At 46.6% G+C, this 15,959-nt stretch overlaps 1 protein-coding gene across 5 annotated transcripts; it reads right to left on the reverse strand.

The window, feature by feature from the left end:
* Positions 1 to 1,586: 1,586 nt before the first annotated feature.
* Positions 1,587 to 14,390, reverse strand: rfwd3 (ring finger and WD repeat domain 3). Of its 5 annotated transcripts, XM_035395815.1 has the most exons (14): positions 14,217 to 14,390; positions 12,854 to 13,136; positions 12,035 to 12,300; positions 10,734 to 10,792; positions 9,746 to 9,958; positions 8,858 to 8,949; positions 8,563 to 8,575; positions 7,788 to 7,889; positions 7,062 to 7,287; positions 6,373 to 6,523; positions 5,388 to 5,564; positions 4,838 to 5,052; positions 4,364 to 4,584; positions 1,587 to 3,670 (listed from the first exon to the last, which is right to left on the reverse strand). In XM_035395815.1, the coding sequence occupies exons 2-14, from the start codon at positions 13,105 to 13,107 to the stop codon at positions 3,527 to 3,529; spliced, it is 2,133 nt and encodes a 710-aa protein (XP_035251706.1). In that variant the 5' UTR covers positions 13,108 to 13,136; positions 14,217 to 14,390; the 3' UTR covers positions 1,587 to 3,526. The 5 variants fall into 5 exon arrangements, with proteins under 5 accessions (XP_035251706.1, XP_035251709.1, XP_035251705.1 ...); XM_035395818.1 differs by lacking the exon at positions 8,563 to 8,575 and having other exon boundaries at positions 7,788 to 7,902; positions 10,734 to 10,796; positions 12,051 to 12,300; positions 14,217 to 14,389; XM_035395814.1 differs by lacking the exon at positions 8,563 to 8,575 and having other exon boundaries at positions 7,788 to 7,902; positions 14,217 to 14,389.
* Between the last annotated feature and the right edge of the window lie 1,569 nt (positions 14,391 to 15,959).

Consider the following 15,959-nt stretch of genomic DNA (forward strand, 5'->3'; position numbering starts at 1 on the left):
AAACATGATACCTTTTCATTATAAAACACCTGAAAATATTACATTTTGACCCTTTCACCTGTGATGGGGCCAAAATGTCTTTCACCCTGATTAAACTGCAATTCACAAACATGAGCATTATGAAAATACAAAACAAAAGTTTCCCTCCTATGAAGGTTAAAGGTCTAATTTAAACTGAAGCAGGACTGTAAATCATTTGAAAATTTGTTTACACAGAAACAACAACTTTTTATGTTTTCTGCTGACATTTTCTCCATTGGAAACAGGTATAACCAGGACATTTGCAATATGCAAAAACAGATATCAGAACTCCACAAATCACAAATTGTAATGAATTGTAATATAATTTCATGGTTTTCAAAATCAAAACTCGAAAATAATTGGCTACAATGGCCCACTTATTTCACAGGAAGGAGTGCCCATGTACTTTGCCTTTGCAATTTGCAAGTCAAACATTAATTGCTAATGGACCTCAGGAGAAGAGAGTGAAATTACTCTATTAATAGCACACCATAATGGCAGCCCTTTCCCAGCTGTGAACATGTTTTATCGTCAACCACAAGGAAACAATCTGCCATTTTACACCTTGTCCTCAGGCTGGATCAAGACGTCTCTCACTAAGGCGCACGGAACGAATCAGATGAGCAGTATAATCTCTGGAATGCATTAGTATGAGGTATAATACACAATGTTATACAAGTGAGAACTTAAGCTCCTAATGCTTCATGCAACAGTAGCTTTAATAATGAGGCCCTAAAATGTGAATAATTGATTTGCAACATTTTGTTTGCCAACTAACTCCATTAAGTTAAGACAATGTCCATTATGGAAAGAGATCTTTAAAACAAATGAATGTAGGCACCAACATAAACAGGAAAATGAACACACAAGAAAAAGGCATTTTATTGGACGCAACTTCAGCTGCGAAACTGTACACCAAGGCCCAAGGACTTAAATTGTCTTATTGAGAATAAAGTATTACAGAACTTACTGCTCCTATTTTAGAGCTGATTCAGCAAGTCGTTCATCCACATCAATGCATTTCTCATGCTTTCCAAGTGCACGTAAACATATAAAGGGGTTCTGTAATCGATGAACATTTTAAACATTTTTAAATTTCATCCCAAATTCGGGCCTCAGACTCATCCCTGGAGCGCCCACCGTTCTCTAAGAGTGCACACGACCCAGCTTCTGCATTTCGCTCCACAGTCTCAGCCAATCTCCAGGCAGCGCATCATCAAAGTGCGCTTCACGCGTCATCAAAGTGCGCCTCACGCGTAGCTGGCACATGCTTGACTACGCACAGAGCAGGCGAGGATACCCCGCTGACCAAAACGCTAATTTCCCAGCCAGTTATTTAACAGACGGCAGGCCCGCACGGGCCCAGTCTGCATTTGATATGAACATGGGGGGGGGGGGGGGGGGGGGGCTGGGGGGCTCATTGCAGAACAGACAGCACTGTTTGCCAGGAAAAGCCACCAACAGCCCAAAAAATAACTGTGCATATGCCAAAATGCAACAGAGCAAACATCCACAAAAAAATGATGTTCTTCTGTTGTCTCAGTCCTTTTAATTATTGTTAAGAAGTGTTCATCTGTTATTGCCAGTAATGTTCAGCCAAGACAAGTATCATGTATTTTATTATGAAACAAATGTACACAAAAGCAGTGGTATCAAAAGACACATACATACATACATACATACACACATACATACATGTACAGGAAATCTCAGAGACAATTTAAACATTATCTAAAATTAAAGTAAAAGCTTTTCACCATTTTGTACTGTCGAGGCATGATCTTATAGACCACATTTTTTCCTTCAAGTCCCCAAATGACAGCCTTTGTACAGTTTCACGGGTGGGTTTTTGTTAATACTTGGTAGAATGTTTCAAACAAACAGGGCGAGAGGAAATCAGGAGATGCAGCCGACTCTGTTAAGACTATAAAAATTACAAAAAAGCAACCGGTGCTTTCTGCATTTGGTCACCTGCAGTCGCCGTAGCGACACAGGTGACCACGGCAGCGGTTTCCGCCGTTGGCGCGCTCCGTTCTGACACACTCCACGCTCTCTCAGACACGCCGTCAGTCATTCCGTAACGCTCGCGCACGGGACGGCGTCAGCCTTGACGCATTTCATCCACGCTGCTCTGACATTCCGGCTTCGTCTCCGCGGAGATAAGGCTGTCACGACGCGATCCCCGCAGAAGGCGGCTCGATAAAGACGGGCGGCCAATCACAGACGGCGACGCTCCGGAAATGTCACGGTCGCGTCATTATTCACTGACCCGCCAATTCACACCTGAGAGCCTGGGGGAAAAACCGCTTTGTTAACTTCAACCTGAAATCGGTTTCACGCAGAGCAGCGCGACACGTCTACGAGACACGGGTGGAAGACGAAAACGGCAAATTAAGTAGAAGGGGTCCCTGCATGCTCGACTCCCCTGAGAAATTAGGGCTGGGCGATGCACCACAAGGACAATTATTGAGTGCAACAACTCATCACCAATATGTAGAGCATTGCCGTTGTTTTCATCCTTTTTTCTTTAATTACACCGGATGCAGTGGTAAGCATCCAGACTTTGCAGCCGCATGAATTGCATCCAGGGAAAAAAATATCAGCACTGTTAATCTATTTGGTGTTGATGAGACAGCCAATCAGCAGCAACGTCATACAGCTTCCATGCGATTAACAAAAACACATCACACCATCCACACGGAACCTGTATGACCTTGCTGCTGATTGGCTGTCTCATCAACACCCAATAGACAACAGGCCTGACATTTTTCCCCCAGAAGCATTTCACACAGCTTCTTAAGCTTGGATGTTTAGTACCGCACCAGGTATAAGCAAAAAAAAAAAATGATGCACCACATGGAGGTGATGATAGTTACTGCATTCGATCATTACTGTTGCGGAATATCCCCCAGCACTACCATAAATCCACGCATCGAATGGCGAAGGCTGCCAAAAAGAGACGCTTGGCTCACGTATCGTCTGCACAGCTATGCTATCCACACAGGGGACAGAGCAGTAGCCGCCTCTCAAATTTTACAAATGATCTCCCACTGTAGACAAGCTCAGCACTCAGGACCACTTCTGAAATCTTACACAGGGAGGTTGACCTGACTGGCAACCCTTGACTTTTGTCCTGTGGTTTCGGTACAAAGATATTTCACTCTCATGTTTGCCAGGAAACACAGATGGATGCTGCAACCCGTCAAAAATGGACAGGTTTGGGCAACAGTTAAGAAGTTCTTCATGTTACAAAAAGAAAGGCAGTTTTCTGGCTCATTTCTGTGAGCAGTAGCTCACCCAGGCTGTGTGTGTGTGTGTGTGCGTGCGTGTCTCTGTGTGTGTGTGAGCAGTAACCCACTACTCTTTAAGGCAGCGCCTGTCTGACCGCACTGGGGAGGCCCAGCACAGAAGAGAGTAAACTGGGCAGCACAGCGCCCCCTGCAGAGCGCTCCTACGCTGCGATACCTGCAGTCCGTTTTCCTCCTGCGCTTCCCAGAGCTGCAGCTCACTCCCACTTATAGACCTTCAGCATCTTCTCCGTCAGCGAGGCCAGGTAGCTGTCCTGGTTCACTTCGAAGGGGCAGATGTCCAGCACCGGGAGGTCCGCAGGAAGTTTTTGGAGGAGAGCCCCCGTGCTTGCATCCCACACCTGGAGGAGGGGAGTGGAGGATGGAGCGTGGGGGGCAGTGGGGGACGGCCAACAAAGGAGGTGAGAGGGAAAGAGAGAGTGAGAAAGAAGAGAAAAGAGTCAGGACCTGCTGCTGTTATGCTCTATACCTTTTCCTGGGCAGCAGCCTCTGCCCATCAGCCAGTGGTGCTGTGACCCAGTACTCTCATTACTCACAGAGTTCCTTTCACAGGGGTGGGGGGCCTTAGACACCCCCCCCACCCCCCCCCACCTCCCTCCAGCAACAGAGTCAAGCCGGCCAGATCCTCTCTTCTGACTAAAACAGCTGTGCACACTGTCACGGTCTGATCTAATCTCGTTACCTTCCGTCTTCTGATCTCCACACAATGGGTCCGCTGTCTCGGTAGCACCCGGGTCCTCGCCCCCCTGTCGACCCGCTTGCCGACAGACCAGACTACCCAGCGCCGCTCTCCCAGCCCCCCCTCCCCTCCCCTCCCCACTACCCGGCGTTGGAGTTGGAGGCTTGGTCCCCTTTCGAACAGGCTACTCCCCCGCCCCCCCACCACTCACCATGGTGGAGTTGGAGGCCTCGTCCCCCCCCCCCCCCCCCCCCCCCCCCCCCCCCCCCCCCCCCCCCCCCCCCGGCGCTCACCATGGTGGAGCTGCAGTCCTCCCCCCCCCAGCACCCCCCCCCCCCCCCTCCCCGGTGCTCACCATGGTGGAGTTGGAGGCCTCGTCCCCGGCGCACACCAGCGTGGAGCGGCCGCCGCGGGCGGGGCTGCGGAACACGGCGTTCTTGGTGAGCAGCTTGCAGGAGGTGCCGGCGCTGAAGCTCTGCACGGGCTGGCAGGAGCAGGCCGGGGGCTGGGCCGCGTCCTCCTGGGGGGCGCGGCTGAGCTCCATCAGAACGCAGCGCAGGGACGGGTTCGACCGGCCTGGGGGGGGGGGGGGGGGGGGGGGGGGGGGAAGAAACACCGGATCTCCGTCTGTAACTCACTGCTTTATCTGGCCGCTTGCCGTGTTGCTATACGCAGGAGTTCCACTTGAGTTTTGAATTTAGAAGAGCCGACAGTATGACAGCCATAAGAGGATACACTAAGGATTAAACCCTATTCAATTATTTAAATTACCAAAAATAAAATAAATAGGTCAGATGGCAGTCAGCCGGCAGGGACAGGGCTGGAGTACCTGGCCGGTACGTCACCAGGCAGTGGCGGCTCTCCGGCTCCACCTGGATGTCAGTGCAGCCGCCCGTCTCCAGCGGCAGGATGTGAGGTCGGTACGCCGCCTCGTCCACCTGCTCCCAAAAGCAGCCGCCGGCCAGGGAGCCGGCGATGAGGCCGCCGCAGGGGAAGGAGCTGGAGGCCGCCCGCGGGACGTAGGACACGGAGGTCACGGGACATCTGAGCCACAGGTCAGAGGTCAAAGGTCATTCTCAACACAAGATGGGAGTTCAAATCTTTACTCCCCCAATAAACGCATGGCCATTGCCCATAATCAGGAAGCCCTGACAACGACACAAGTTTCGTGTAGCACACATCCCATATATAGTATAACAGATATAGAAAGTATAGAACAATTACAAAGATCTGTAAACTTGATCCTTCCACCAGGTTTAAAAAAAAAAAAAAAACGATGTCTTTTGGTGCTTTAGCTTGGCCTGAGCGTACCGAACCGGTGAACACAGCACAGAGATAAAGACCAGGCCAGGTGGACCCCACCCCACCCCTCACCTCACCTGGACCCCAGAGGGGCGAGCTCCTGGACGTGGGTGCTGGTGTCCCGGGTGTCGTACAGGAGCACCGATCCGTTGTTCAGCCCGGCGTAGACGTAGTTGCTGTTGTCCAGGCACCAGCAGCAGCTCCACACGGGCCTGCCGGTGTTGTACGTCTGCACCACCGTGTTGGTCAGCAAGCTGCAGACGACACACACACACACACACAGACTGAGCCGAGCACCAGAGGGGCCGGCCGCCACAGGTCTACGCACCGCACCGTTCCCCCTCAGCTGTCTCCATATCACCCCAGCGTGAACGCATTTATCAAGGGTTATTCAAGCCAAAAGCTACAACAAACGGTACTCAAGGGGGCTCGTTTCCCTGGCACAAATCTTTCCTCCTTCTGGACTTTTGAGAAAGAAAAATAAGTCGCGTCGCTTCTCTGATGAGAAACTCTCACTGAAACACAACATGGCTTCCTTGTACGTTAGCTGTGTAATGGAAGACCCAGTCCTTCTGCTCACAGGTACTAGGGGTTAAACTATCTCACATTATTTTGTGTCATTTGAACAGTTAAACTGAACACAGTCATGGTAATGAAACCTGCTCGCTAAATGTAGACAGCATTGCTTTCAGCTCAGTTTAGTCACTACACACTTCAGCCCAGACTGCACTATTCATCAGCACACTCACAAGGGTTTAATGTTATAATAATGATGCCATTTAAATGCACTACTCAGTCAGCCTTTCCATACGAGGAGGTACTGTGGTGTTTCTGGCCCAAGCCTCCTGGTTAGAGATGATGAGGACTGGCAGCACTGCTCTGGTGCGGCACCTGCCTGCGCACTCAGTGCCCTCATTACTCAGCTCCAAAATGGCCGACAGAGAGCTCTGATCCCACTGATTATCAGCACCGGATGAGAGTGTATAATTAAACGGGCGCTTAAAGCTCCCTGGGCAGGAGGAAGGCAGGGCTCTCTCCCTCTCTCTCTCTCTCACTGGGTACCTGGTCAGCTTGAGGGTGTTGTCCAGCGCGGCGGAGAGCAGGAGGCTGTCGGGCTGCTTGCTGAAGGCCAGGCCGCGGATCTGCTTGGCGTGGATGGGCACGTACTGACAGGCTTTCAGACTCACCGCGCTGATCTTCTTCACCCCATAACCTGCCAGGAGCCACCGGGAAACACTCAACGCCACGCACACAGGTAATAACACACCCTACACCCACCTGGGGGCGACATAGCTCAGGAGGTAAGAGCGGTTGTCTAGCAGTCGGAGGGTTGTCGGTTCGATCCCCCGCCCTGGGCATGTCGAAGTGTCCCCGAGCAAGACACCTAACCCCTAATTGCTCTGGTGAATGCGAGGCATCAATTGTAAAGCGATTTGGATAAAAGCGCTATATAAATGCAGTCCATTTACCATTTACCATCTATGTGGCCCACACACACAAACACACACACACACACACACAGATACGGGACCCCACTTTCATAATGATGACACGATGAGGATCATCATCATCATTATCAACCCACCTCTCTCCAGACAAACAATTATCATATAATTGTTATATACTCTGACCTACTATGACCTATATATAAGGTCACAGACCTGTACATTAGGTCAGTATACTGTATATATAAAACGAGACAGTAAAGAGGAGCTGTGTCACAGTCACGGCCGTTCCTGAAGGTGACTGACCGGGCACAAGGGTGGCCTGCGGGGAGGGCTGGGAGGCCAGCAGGCAGCAGAGAGGCTCGCAGTAGGCCAGCACCCGGCACCCGCCCGTCTGGGACACCAGCACCGCCTTGGCAAACGCGTACTGGCCCCCCTGGGCGGAGTCCTGCCTCTGGGACAGCCCCATGGGGGCGGCCCCCGAGGGCTGGGAGGGGCCACAGCCCGGCTGGGCCATCAGCGTCTTCAGCTCCTGGAAACAGAGCAGCCTGCAATTACTGTGGAGCGACGGAGGGGCGGCCAAACTCTCCCACGGACGCCTAAATAAAACCGTTCATAACGTGCCAATTTAAATTGGAGCATTTGAGTAAGCGTTTTATTTTCCCCCAAATTATGATTTGTTTCTCCATACTTTACTTTTTTTTTTTCCTGTTACTGATTTTAAAAACAAACATTCATTCCTCATTTCAATTTCATTCAGCCATTTTTATTCTTCATTCCCAAATTTTGTTTCTATTTCATTAAAGAGAATCTAATCATAACCGTAGACCACTGCAATATATTTAAATATAGGCTACATAAATTCTGGAGGGCACACACCAGTGCACCTGCCAGAACAGCCAGACAGACACCACTAAATGACACTCAGCACTGTCAGCGGACTGTGTAACTGGCAAGCAGAGTCATTTTTTGAGAAATATTAAACGCTTAGTCATCCTGCAAATTTTTAACGAGCCGACGCGGCCTGCGTACCTGTATCTGTTTGCGCAGTTTCCCGCACTCGTGGGTCATCACCTGCAGCTGCAGCCGGCACTGCGCCGACTCCGACTCGGCCTTCCGCCGCAGCTCCTGCTCCTGCTGCAGCATCCTGATCAAACACACAAAAGAGTTAAATCTCCTGCTCCTGCTGCAGCATCCTGCGCAAACACACAGAAGAGTCAAATCTCCTGCTCCTGCTGCAGCAACCTGCGCAAACACACAGAAGAGTCAAATCTCCTGCTCCTGCGCAAACACGCAAAAGAGTCAAATCTCCTGCTCCTGCTGCAGCGACCTGCGCAAACACGCAAAAGAGTTAAATCTCCTGCTCCTGCTGCAGCGACCTGCACAAACACACTAAAGAGTTAAATCTCCTGCTCCTGCTGCAGCATCCTGCGCAAACACACAGAAGAGTTAAATCTCCTGCTCCTGCTGCAGCAACCTGCGCAAACACACAAAAGAGTTAAATCTCCTGCTCCTGCGTAAACACACTAAAGGGTTCAAACTCCTGCTCCTGCTGCAGCAACCTGCGCAAACACACAAAAGAGTTAAATCTCCTGCTCCAGCAACCTGCGCAAACACGCAAAAGAGTTCAAATCTCCTGCTCCAGCAACCAGCACAAACACACTGAAGAGTTAAATCACCTGCTCCTGCTGCAGCGACCTGCGCAAACACGCAGAAGAGTTAAATCACCTGCTCCTGCGCAAACACACTAAAGAGTTCAAACTCCTGCAGCAACAATCTCTGCAAACACACGAAAGAGTTCAAACTCCTGCTGCAGCATCCTGCGCAAACACACAGAAGAGTCAAATCTCCTGCTCCAGCAACCAGCACAAACACGCAAAAGAGTTAAATCACCTGCTCCAGCGACCTCCGCAAACACGCAAAAGAGCGCTCACAAAAACAACTACAACAAGAGCAAAAAAAAAAAAGATCAAGAAAAAAAATAAATAAAATACGGCCCTGGAACATCAAACTATCAGCAGTCACGGCTGCTACAGGAAACCGTGTAATTGTGTCTTTCGCCTTTCAAAGACTGGACCGGTGCGGACGCCCTGGCCTCCTACCTCTTGATGCCCTCCTGCTCGCTGTTGTCCAGCGCCCGGAGCTTGCGCGCGTACAGCCGCACGATGTCCGACCGCTTGGCCTTCTTGTTGCACTGCAGACACACAGAGAGTGAGAGGGGGGGATAAAGGACAATAAGGCACCGTGGAACCGTGCTATGCACTTTCGTACGTACGCTTTGGATAAACGCGCTTGCTAAATAAATGTAACGCAACGCAATGGAAACTGGAGAAGAGCGTTTAGCGTTTCCTGCGTCCGCACAGCAGGCAAAGAAAGGGTTAACAACACCACAGCTCATTAGCATCTCCTCTGCGGGAGATCAGATCGACACACGCGCTGCTCATCTGCACAGCTGGAGTACCAGTTCTCCACAAAAGGCAAGTTGTGTTTTACAGCGTGCTGTCGCTCACTGAATGAGCGAGCTAGCCTCTCAGAGCTGGAGACAGCACCCTACTGTAAACTAGCTGAGCCAGGTCAAATATTCATTAAGCTCAGAAACTCCGTAAGAAAGTTCCCCATTCAACCAGGTTTTACATCAAAGGAAACCAATTAGTGGTTGCATGTAGGGGTGTCGACAATTTGAACGTTTAAATGATGAGAATTTTGTGAACGTGTACAATTACCCCTTAATGGTTAAGTGTTAGTATGACACATGCTTCCACACAAGCATACCCCAGCAACGAAACAATGAATGTTATGTTATTAATGTTTAATGCAGTTAATGTTTTTTGATGCTTTGATTTTGTGCCGCTTGGCAATGCGATGGAACATTTACGATATTCAAGGACTGCATGGCAAAAAAACAACACCTGCGCCTCATAGACAGCCGTGTGAGGGGGCAGGGTGCGAGGGGTGTGTGGGGGGGTGTGTGGGGGGGGGGGGGGGCTCACCTGCGGACACTGCGACCCCGCGCCCCGCAGCCAGCGGTCGATGCATTTGAAGCCGAAGAGGTGGCCACAGCGCAGGGTGGCCAGCCGGTGCTCCCCGGCCGTGGTCCAGGACTCGAAGCAGATGGAGCAGGTCTCCCCCTCGCCGTCCTCCCCCTGGTCCACGCCAGCGGGGGCAGCGCTCTGGGCAGCCGGAGCCACGTGGGCCAGCGCAGGCTAAGGAACAGGAAAGACTGCATCGCTCACAGTATCAAACTTCTCTTAAGTCATTCTTACTCTTGTTCTTTAAAAACGTTCCTACGAAAAACCAATATGGGATTCATGACACGTGCAGACCTTTGTTTTTGTGCATATCCCAGGTGTTTGAGATGATGAATGCTGGCTGCTTGTAAATTGTAAGCGCAATCAAAGTGCATGTGATTAGCAAAGGGAAACAACAATGAACAAATACAGATAAGAAAAAAAAATGGTGAATGCCAAAATGTTCCTGGGAACGTTCTTACACACAGCTTACGATCAAATGTGATCGTACACAATAAGTTTCAATATGTGGGTTTGAATTCAAGTAAAATTGTTTTGTCGTGGAACCAACATTTGAGCGCGTAGGCCACCTTAAGCTACAGTCTTGTATAAGCGCATTGTATGAGCATATGGTTGGCCAATTACACATAGGTTTCAGTACAGAATACTGTCAATCTCAAATTATTTTTTATCTGTCTGAATATGATAGTTTCAGCATAAAACAAAAGGTTGTAGTTGGTCATCCTTGACTCATTAAAACCATTGAATCAAGTATTTCATCAAACAGTTTTTTCTTTTATAAAAGCTTTCTGAATGAACTCTCCTTTCAGAAATGTCAGGCTCTCACCAGCCGATGAGATCAGGACAAAAGTTTGAAAAACTGAAACCAAGGATGAGTATGAAAAGAATAACGTTTTTTAAAAAAAAAACACTTCAAAAGACACATCAGGGTTTCTATTGGCAGTGGTACCTCAGGCTGTTGTGGAGCTGTGGGTCCTGTCCTCTCCGTCTCCACAGCAACAAAGTGATCTGCGTTATACACAAACAATCAGATCCCATCACCTTTCAGAGAACAGCACATCCAGGGCCGTGTACAATGGAAGAGAACAAAACGGCTAAGTGGAAGGAAATAAAAATACTCCCCAACTGACCGATACAGGTCAAATCTCAAAAAAGACCCTGAACAATCACATGTTTCCGCTTATAATGAAAGCATTTATTAAGCCACAAAACAGAGAGCGTTCTATTTCCACATTTAGAAGCAGACGACTATTTAAGCACATAATTATAAAAATGCTACGTCCCATGTTGACTGTGTCTGCTACGTGGTCTACAAAAAACCAACACATAATCCGCTAGTAATGAGAAGTAGAATATGGTGCTTTCGGGATTTAAAACACAACTGAATAAAATAAGCCTGATACTGCAATATTTGTTTTCTTTTGATCTCCTTAAATATAACTAGTGTTGTGAAAAGGTATTTGCACACTTCCTGGTTTCTTCTGTTATTGCATATCTATCACACTGGAAGCATTTGGTTTCCCTTTGTCGAATATTACATTAGGTCTTAAGATCTGAAACCATTCAGTTTGACAAATATGCAATAATAGAGGAACTCAGGAAGGGGACAAATACTCATGGCACTATATGGACAATTATGACTGATTACACAGGATCCTTAATCTCTGAGATGAGAAACAAAAGCCCTTTGGATGCGATAAGATGCTAACATACAGCATTCACAAACAAAAATGTATATTTTAAACAGCTACAAGAATGCCTGCTCTCCACAACTTCCTCTTCTTCCTTGGGTTGATGCCAGACCTGTGACCCATTTCGGACAGGAAGTGGCCTACTTGTGGAAAGATCATGTTGGCAATGCATGTTCAAAAGAAAAACAGAGTGTGTAGCTGTGTGCTTCTGTGCGAGGGCCAGATTACACCCCCCAGCCTCAACCCCAAGTCAGCACAGTAACGGCATATCCAAGACCATAAAGGATTTGTACCATTTTTACCTTCTTATTCAAGACTTATGTGACCTTGGTCTGAAAGTGTAGGGCTGAGCTCCAATGCGTTCACTCTATTAGACAGTATAATGTAATGTCATGGGCAAGAGGATGAAATGGCAGCACTACATTTGAATACAAATCACATCGAAGTGACCATGCTATTGCATCCCGGGCGTACTTGCTAAGTAAAATGAATGGTAGCCCCTCACAATACACAGACTGCAGTTATGACGCAGGCACGGCAGACATGGAGAAGCTTTTACCTGCAGCAGCAGCAGCAGCAGCAGCAGCAGGGTCCTGGAGCGGCATAAGGGCTGCTGGACCGCCGGGGCCGGTATCGGCTGGGGAAGCAGGGAGAAGAGGGCTCCCTGGGGCCGAAGCTTCGTCCTCATCCTCAGACTCGCTCACCACCAGGGCGTTTCCGAGGCCAGGCTCCGCAGCCACGGCTGCAGGCACCCGAAGCAGGAAGTCCAGCGGCCGGGTGTGGGAGAGGGTGGGCTGGGTAGAGGGGCGAAGACGAGGACCGGACCTGCAGTACAGGGACGGATACAGCTATCTCATATGTCATATTGACAACTTTCCCAGCTTTCCTTCAGATTAGCTGTGAGGCCCAACCCATTTCCAGAAAACAAATCATGTGTGGTATTAGGACTACACAATATGACTCTTTCAGGAGACTTGAGGTGTAACAATCATGGCTGGGCTGGTTATGAATAGCGCTGCAGCTTCACAATTCACATTCACAGCCAAGGGATATACCTAGCTAACACAAAACAATCTCACAATATTGTTGTGACGCAGTGGCAATGTTTCAACATTGACAGAACATTCCAGTAACATGGTGAGAACATTTTGTGTTGGCTGCATATAGCCTTTTGGTGATGTAATGATGCTGCATTGATTCTAGGCCAGGGTTTGGGTGCCACATCCACCAAAGTGAGCACCTTGGCTTCTAAAGAATGTACAACTTCACAGTTTCTTGTAGGTATTGTTATTTTTTATTGCCATAAATGTGTGGGTTCTAAATGGTTTTCAGGTGTGTTATGAAAGTGGCAGGTAGAACTGGCCTGCCGCCATCATACCTCCCAGCCCGTCTTCGGACGACCCGAGGCGGAGTGGGAGCTGGTGCAGTCCTCCGTACAGGTTCCATCCCCTGGCTGAAGGCCCAGGCACTCATCAAGAGCCGTGGGGGGTCAGGGGCCTCCACCTCTGCAACCTCATTCTCCTCCACGTCAGTGCTGCTCCCAGAGTCTGAGATTTGGATGGCCAGCTGGGCACCATTCTCTCCCACGGTCTCTGTGCCCCCCAGCAACACGTCTACCTCCATTTCCTCCATTGGTTTTCTTTTAAGCGGGGGAGCAGCCGCTGGAATAGTGAGTGGGGGAATAGTTGGTCAAGATCATAAAAGAACGCTGGTAGCTAGCCATGTTAGCTAAGCAGCTAGCTGTAAGCAACGGAAAAATAAATTAGAACAGAGACAGATAGCTACCTACCATTAACAGTGCCGGCTTCAAACGTCAACAAACAATCAACAGATTAAGCGACATTTGTACAGCGAACAATACTGACACATAGGTTTCTGTGGCACATGTCCACACTGAATAAATCTCGAGCTAAATGCTGTTGACGTTAGCCAGCTAACCGATAATGTTAGTCTAGTTAGCTACAACAGCTGCCCAACTTACAGTACGTCACTTTAGCACTTGTTCAAGCAAACAAACACGTTCAGTTTACTTACAGAGTGCAAGGACAAAGGCCAAATGTATCGTGTTCCAAAACGTTATTTGACAATATTACCCTAGCAAGCTTACTTATTTACAAATATAATAATGATTTAACAAAATTGTTAACATCGCGATCAAGCAATTTATCCAACGTTAGCTAGCTAGTCAGCTTACAAACGTTTTGTTCTAGCTAGCAGTTTGCATATTTGCTACTTGTAAGATAGATAGCTAGCTAGCTTCTACAAGTAGCAAAAAGACTATGCAAACTGGTCTCATTTGGCAGTATGGTCAGCTAGCGATCCAGGATTACCCAGCTAACCAAATAGCTATATATAATTGAACGTTACGTAGCTAGACAATGTCTTTGCGCTGGTGCTGCTTGCACTAGTCAAACGTAGCTAGCTAGATCGCTAGCCGTGGTTAATCAACCATGACACATGTCTCTCCTTGCAGGCGGAGCACAAGCCCGTTTTTCGAATACTTTGTCAGCTTGAGCCTGGGGATCACTTGACCGCACAGTACAGGCCCCCGTTTATCAAACAGTTTACAGAGAGGACAGTGAACCTCTCGTTACTTCCAACGTCTCCGTCAAACAAACACAAAAAACGAATAAGAAAATGATGGACATCTACGTAACGTTAAATTAGTCCTAGATAGCTAGATCGATAGATCAGCCAGCTAATTAATGGCCAATCTAATTGTATCAATGCACCAAACTTACCTTAAAACTTACTACCCGTCTAAACTCTCTACTGTCACGCCAGAGGTTAGATTAAGAAATACATTAGGTAAATGTACAGTAGACTGTTATGTTTAAATTCAGTTCTGCGCTCTAACAACATTTACTTCCCCTGGAAGGGTCGAATCTCCCCGCCAGAAAAAATATTAACCCGCCCTATTCATGTACCGTTTTTCTATTGGTTAAGATAATTGTCACTCATTTTGCTTTACATAACGTAATCTCAAATATGTATTCTAAATATGTTTTTTTAAATTAACAAAGAAATTCTGGGAAGATTTAGCATCTTACTTATTTTCAAATTCTAATATTACACATTCCTTCATGCTAAAATACATTGTTTGTTATTATGATAACGAAAATAATAAAACATTGGAATATGTAGTTAACTTCCTTATTCTTATTGCAAAATTTTTTGTTCATAAACAGAAATTCTCTAACTCCCGTCCTGCCTTGCGTCTGTTTTTGATTGAACTGGATTCACTTCTATCGTCAATTAAAATACTAAAGGACAATAAAAGTCAAAAGTTGATAAAATATTTACAAATTTTTTTTGAAGAACCCCTTGTTGAAATGTAACTGAAATAATTGGTTAACTTCACTCTTTACTATTGTATATCTTAATGTATATTAATTTAATTATTTGTACTATTACTGACTATGGGATGTCTGTATTCACATTATTATTTTCTTTATTTTACTTTATTTTTATTTATTTATTTATTTTTATTTTATTTTTTTATTTTTTTAACTATTTAATCTTTAGTTATTTTTTTCTATTATTTTATATATTGTACCATTTCTTCTGTGTTTCAATAAGATACTGTAACATTTGAATTTACATATTGCTGTACTTACCTGCTTTAACCTGTATTTTGTCATTTCTACCAATAACAAACAAAAAAAAAACATGGACACGAAAAAAAAAAATGTTTTTTTAAATACAATATCATAATGATGCCAAAAAAAAGTTACAACTAAACTTTCGCCAATATGTTTCACAGAAACTGCAGAAGACATGTTCCAAATAAATGCTATGCTATCCATATTTATACATCTAAACAATGATATGAATTTGATTATTATTTGATTATTATTATTTTATTTTTATTTTTTTACTCGTTCTACTGGCTGAAATAGCATCAGTGTGTCCAACGGTTGGCTAATATGAACAGATGTTGACTGAAGTGGATCAAAACAGATGATTTTGGTTCATGTTAATATTGATCAATTGGGAGAACTGGACTGCTGGACGTTAATAAGGACTGGAGCATTTCAGATCACGTAATTAGCAGGAAAATCAAAGAGAAAAAGGCTTTGTGAAGTTGTATCTGAATTCTGTATTTATATAAAGGTAAAGCAGTACTTTTAAGGACTAGGAGTCTGTCTGACATTGTAATTATTATTACTCTGACAAGTGCTTCAGTAATGTATAGGTATCGAGTATGCTCCACCAACCAATAACCTGGCAGTAAACGGCATACCTGCACGTCTTATGTTTGGTCATTCATGTAGCTTGGTCAGGCAAATAAATAATAATTTTGCATGAGGCTGTCTTGGTCATCAACCTGAACATTTTTTACAGTCACAACAGATAATGTTTTGATGGCAAATATCCTTTATGTGCTCAACATTATTTCCACACAAACTTTTGCAAAAATAGATGTATATCATGAGAGGGCAGCAGGCTTACCTGTTATCCATACTAAAAAAATGTAAGTCATT

This window comes from Anguilla anguilla, chromosome 16 (genome assembly GCF_013347855.1).
Source record: "Anguilla anguilla isolate fAngAng1 chromosome 16, fAngAng1.pri, whole genome shotgun sequence".
NCBI classification, from domain to species: domain Eukaryota; kingdom Metazoa; phylum Chordata; class Actinopteri; order Anguilliformes; family Anguillidae; genus Anguilla; species Anguilla anguilla.

Coding starts and splice junctions, on each gene's coding strand:
- rfwd3 (XM_035395815.1), bottom strand. CDS start 13,107: ATGGAGGAAATGGAGGTAGACGTGTTGCTGGGGGGCACAGAGACCGTG. Junction 10,793..12,034: donor TGCTGCTGCTGCTGCTGCAG/GTAAAAGCTTCT, acceptor TGTATAACGCAG/ATCACTTTGTTGCTGTGGAG. Junction 4,585..4,837: donor CCTGGTGACGTACCGGCCAG/GTACTCCAGCCC, acceptor CCCCCCCCCCAG/GCCGGTCGAACCCGTCCCTG.